General features: G+C 37.5%; 1 protein-coding gene across 33 annotated transcripts in view; it reads right to left on the bottom strand.

Moving 5' to 3' along the window:
* Positions 1-437: 437 nt before the first annotated feature.
* The window catches only part of znf740a (zinc finger protein 740a), a 19,598-nt gene continuing 14,406 nt past the window's right edge, over positions 438-5,629 (bottom strand). For 26 of the 33 annotated variants that reach the window (XM_035662402.1, XM_035662410.1, XM_035662404.1 and 23 more), the window contains 5 exons: positions 5,066-5,149; positions 3,611-3,694; positions 1,600-1,683; positions 1,054-1,172; positions 438-911 (listed from right to left, as the gene is read on the bottom strand). In XM_035662402.1, the coding sequence (XP_035518295.1) occupies positions 738-911; positions 1,054-1,172; positions 1,600-1,683; positions 3,611-3,694; positions 5,066-5,149 (545 nt within the window). In that variant the 3' untranslated portion in view covers positions 438-737. The remainder of the gene's footprint in view (positions 912-1,053; positions 1,173-1,599; positions 1,684-3,610; positions 3,695-5,065; positions 5,150-5,629) is intronic. The other 7 variants (XM_035662427.1, XM_035662433.1, XM_035662434.1 and 4 more) reach the window with 4 other exon arrangements.

Below are 5,629 nucleotides of genomic sequence, written 5' to 3'. Positions count from 1 at the left end.
CGTATTTGAACCAGTTTCTAATTTTCAGTTTCTTTTTGGCCCATTTTCTGCATTAAAAAAAAAAAGAAATCAACATAAACATTTTCAATTATTTACACAAAATAATGATGAAAACTGTACCTCCTATGTCAATAAAGCCAGGGAAAGGCTATTGTTTGTATCATATTTTAGACCAGATACCGCTTTCAGTGAAACGTAGCCAGATTTGGTCTACATGAGTTGTCAACAGAGTGCTTTTCTTGCTTTACCTGGAAGGAAAGTTCAGTTTTGCTAATTTTGACCTAAGTGACAATCCTTTTCAATCAAAATGGGCCACAAACCTAAAAAACAGAAAGGGGTTCAAATACGTTTCCTCACCACTTCATCCCATTTTGTTGCTAACACGTCAGGATAAACAATACCCACTGCCCTTTCCCGAGTACCACCAAATGCAGATATATTTGAACAATAAAAACATTTTTTTTTTTTTTGCAAAAATCAAATAGATTAAGTACAAAACAGGACCACTGTTCATCACAGAAAAGTCTCGTCTTTAAAAAAACTGGGAAGAAAAGGAAACACAGTAAAAAGTCAACAAAACAAAAACACAAAATGTCCCTCTGTCATTAGTAATCCCAAGACTGGAGCTGCAAGATCAGTCGGTGCTAGAGTGTGGCGTCACTCAGCACAGAGCTGAGAAGAAGAAACCCTGTGGCTTGACCCATCTCTGGCGGTGTGGATGTAGGGAAGCTGGAATGTCAGACCGCCAGCCGGCCAGGAGGGGGATGCAGGGGACTCCAGGTTGGGGGTGCGGGTGGGGGTTCTTGGCCGTATGGGCGTGGTTCGCAGCATGGCTGGTTCTCTACTTTGGCTACGCTACGACCCTGGCACAACCGCCGATGCCGCAACAGCCGGTCTGTCCGTGAAAAGTTCTTCAAAACACACAAATTGGACATTAAGTTGAGTCTCTTTTAATAGTTATACAGACCAAGAAAACAACAACAAAGTGTCACACAGAAGTATTACATTACATTACACATTAGATTATTTTACATTGTTTACATTTGTACATACCTGCTGGCACCGTTCACACTGGTAAGGCTTCTCCCCACTATGGACACGCTTGTGTCTCTCAAGGTGGTAGCGCTGGATAAACCTCATATCACACATGTCACAAGCAAATGGCTTCTCTCCTAAAAGAGCACACAAATACACAGTCAATGCATCAATTTTAGCGTCTTGTACCAACAAAAACTGCGTGCACTTTTCCCACTTACTAATCTTTATTTACAAACTACATTTCCAACGCTTAGAACAAGTTGGAAAACAAACTGCCCTATCAGTACATTTCAACAGTTTAGTTTCAGCATCTAAAAATTGATATTCTAAAAAAAGGCCTCGTCATCAACTCATTATGTGTAGATCAGAGTGGAATTTCTTGTTTTCATGGCCCAGATCTACGCAACATAGTATCCCCAAAAACTGGGGCAAGTATTTTGAGGCTGGTTCAACATCCCATCAAATGACTTGACAATCCAAACTCGAGTTTGTTGTGACCCCGTTCTGTTGCAAGCGCTAGAGCCTTTCTCAGTAATGAGGGTACGGTAAAGGAACGCATACCCGTATGAGTGAGGCTGTGTCTCTCCAGGTGGTTACGCTGAATAAACCTCATGTCACACATGGAACAAGCATACGGCTTCACCCCTACACACACAGAGCAATATATTAGCCCTACCACCCACAAGTACAAGAAATACAACCTTCAAGCTCAAAGCTAGATCTAGGACTAAAATACTGGCAGATAATAGCTTATCATAATGTGCATTGTTTTAGAAAATATGTTGAAAAGTTCAGACATGCAGCTAAGACAATAAGTTAAACTAAATAGAATTAATTCAGATTTTAACATTATGTGGAGGTCTGATTACAAAGCAAAAAACACCAAGATCTGTCATGTGCGGTGAGATTAGCATTTAATCACTGTATTGTTTGTCTAAATAAACATCTTCAATTGTCACACATTACTATTTCAGCATCCTTTCACCTTCTATCCATTAAGTCTACATTTACACCATAAAGACAGTAAATAATTAATGGTCATCTTTAAAAGTCCCTGAGATTGAATGTGAACCTGTTATTACTGGATATTAACCTTTATCTGCTTTTAATATCACAAAGATATTTTTAGCTAAAAATACTGTAGAAAGGTAAAGATAATGTAAGACGTTCATTAATACTTAAAATACCTCAGTGCATTCGAACGCTATCAGAACTACGAAATGAGGGTAGTCCTTGTATGATTAGGTGTTTGAGACTTCTGTGTTTAAGAGTCCTTTCAGTTTGATACATAAGTGACACAGCGGTACAGACTGCTTATAGTAACATTGGATTTCTGAATCTGTTTTGATTAAATTGATATTTTTTGTGGTTTTTCAGTTACACTTACTGACTTCTGAGAGCAAAGTTCATAGCTGTTGCATTACAGTGTGCACAACAAAAGATTTAATATTTACTTTTTTATCTTTATATGAAAAATAATGACAAAATCATTTATGACAAATAATAAATATCTGCTAAATGTTGTGAAAAGGTGGCTTTTATTTTATCTTATTTTTGATTATTTTTGTACTATCACTTGCTACTAGGACTTAATTAGAAGGAGAATTCACAAGTTGAAATTCAAGGCAACATACTCAATCCTGTGCATCCACATTATAATTCTTGAATTGCCCTCCAGTATTACTGGTATATATAGTAAAACATATCTCAAAAGGCTGCTAAACAAATCAAAACAAAATAAAAAACAGAAAAGCTGCACAAACTCTAGGCTTGCTCAGCAATGAACTGGATCTAACCTAACAGACCGAGTATAAATCAAAACCAGATTAGTGGCCTTTAGGATTTCCACCAACACCATCTGGATCAAGATTGAATTAAAAGGTCAAAGGGCAGGGAGGCAGGCAGACATACGGACCCCACTCACACCTGGCATCAACATGTGATCTCAGTCTTGACTGTGCCAGCATTCGGAGCAGATCTTAATATGCAAATAACTTAGGCGGGGCTGGCAGGCTTGTCAGTAGACCTGGCGTGTCAGGATAAGGGAAGCAGTGCCATAAACAGGCATCATTCAATAACTCTTCCTGAGGGAAGGCTTGCTAGCTACTAAGGTTAGGCAACCTTTCAACTTGCTGGGTTGATTTAAAAATTAAAAATAAATGTATAACAGTGATGTCATCGTGTGCATTTAGACCTGCACATTATCTACTAACCACGTGTTCTTCCTCTAACCAGGTGATGTATCTAGATAGATTGCATTTTAATACCAGGTGTAAATGAGGTAATGGTGTCGCCGGCTTTTTAGGTATTAAGTGTGTAACACACAAGAGCTTCATGCTATCTGCCAACAATTCTGGAGGGCAAATAATTTCACCTAGTCCCAAGCATAGGTTACAAAATGTAAATAAAGAGTAAATACTAATAATTTAAATGTCTTACTAACAGCCACTAACCGGAGCCTACAAGAAACACTTATTTATTGTAACCATTCAAAGGTGTCCCTCGCATTAACAATATAAGGAGTAAATGGTGATCTATATAATGTAAGAAGGGCAGGTGCACGGACCCATACCCGTATGAGTGAGGCTGTGTCTCGCCAGGTGGTAACGCTGAACAAACCTCATGTCACACATGGTGCAAGCAAAAGGTTTCACACCTAGACGCAGAGCATCAATACATTATTTTCAGGACTTTTTCATTTCACAATCCATCAATCAGTAATGTACTTTAAACATCTATTTACAATTGATGGGTTGTTAACCACTTTTCACTGGCTATGTGAAATTCCCCTAAAAAAAGGATGCATGTGGAGTTTTTTTTCTAAATCCAATTTAGAATACATCAAACTGTTTTGATCAAATTTCAGATCCACAACTAAACACATCACATGAGCTGATGATGTCACAATGCTGTATTCATTTACACATTAAGACCTTTAATGTTGCATTTACACACATAATGCAGGATAGCCCTGATCAAGAACAATGTACAACTAGTCCCTATTACAGAATAATAATAGCTGCCTCAGACAGAAGACGCTGTATCTAATATAATGTTAAGTACAGGCTGATCTCAGTGTCAACAGTAAGGTGGGCGGACGCATACCCATATTGAGTGAGGCTGGTGTCTCGCCCCAGTGTAGCGCTTGGAAAAAACCTTCTTGTCAACAAATGGTTGCAAGCATAAGGTTTCACACTAAATGGGCAAAGTAGCAATATTATATTACTTAACCTCAATGTCCATTCGTCACAAATAAATACCTAAGCTATTGGTTATTAACCACACATTTGCCAATTCATGCACAAACAAACAGATATGTCAAATGTTTCCCTCATGTAACACTTATAGTTACCAGCAAGACAACTACACAACTGACTGTTTTAGCTGCAGCACCAATCAAAAAGAATTAGCTATTATTATTTTAAGAGTTATGACTCCTGTCAGGCAGCACTGCAATCAATACATTTATTTTTGCATCTCTCATGTTACTAGCCTGCTGACTGACGTAGGTTTTAAAATCAGGCTAATAATTAAAGTACTTTGATTTATCAGTATTCCCAAAAGAACCTTTTAGTGTGAGAACAAAATACTAACATACATTTTTAAGTAATTGAGCATTTCACTAGTAGTAATCATGCTTATTGAAGAAGGGCTGATGAAGATTGTTTTCTGAAAAGCGATATCTAAGAACTGTAGTGACCAAATATGCAGTCGTTTTAAATGCACAGGATGAGGCCTGATGTGTTCACTATTGTTGTTTTAACAGACGTTTTTAGTTAATTTTCATTAAAAAAGTGTTACATGTTCTAGAGGAAATCAATTATTATTATTGTAATTAAGTTAAGATACTTGGGAGTAAAGGTTACAGAAATGTAATGCAAATACTTCTGCACACAGCTACAAATTTGGCTATCTCAAAAATATGACATCTGTATTGTAAACTGTTTGCACTGAATACATTAGCACAATGAAGACTATGTAATAATGACCTACAAAATGTGAGAAGGGTAGGTGCACTGACGCATACCCGTATGAGTGAGGCTGTGTCTCGCCAGGTGGTAACGCTGAACAAACCTCATGTCACACATGGTACAAGCAAAAGGTTTCACACCTAGACGCAGAGCATTATGGTATTATTTTCAGACTTTTTATTTTCTTGTGTTCACAATCCATCAATAAGCAATATCCTTCAAATATCTATTCAGAATTGATGGGTTGTTAACCACTTTTTTTCAATTGTTTTGAAATTTCCCTTTTAAGACATGAATTCTTGTTTTTTTTTAGTGGTTGTTTTTCCTCCAAATCCAATAAAGAATACTAATCAAACAGTGTGAACCAATTCTCAAATCCACAACTTTAACACATCACATGAGCTGATGATGTTGCAGTCCTGTATTTCTTTACACATTAAGACTTGCATTAATGTTGCATTTACACACATGATATAGGGTAGGCTTGATCAAGAAATCATTCTACTGATCAGTTTAGGAGAGCACTGATAACTGCCTTAGATTGGCTGGCTCTGTATCTAATGAAATGTAATTACAGGCTGATCTCAGTGACATGGGTAAGGTGGGCGGACGCATACCCA

Source organism: Morone saxatilis, unplaced genomic scaffold (assembly GCF_004916995.1).
Source record: "Morone saxatilis isolate NCDOM2014 unplaced genomic scaffold, NCSU_SB_2.0 Contig18, whole genome shotgun sequence".
Lineage (NCBI taxonomy): Eukaryota > Metazoa > Chordata > Actinopteri > Moronidae > Morone > Morone saxatilis.
Note: the sequence above shows the minus strand (reverse complement) of the source record. Positions and strands in the feature narration are given on the sequence as shown.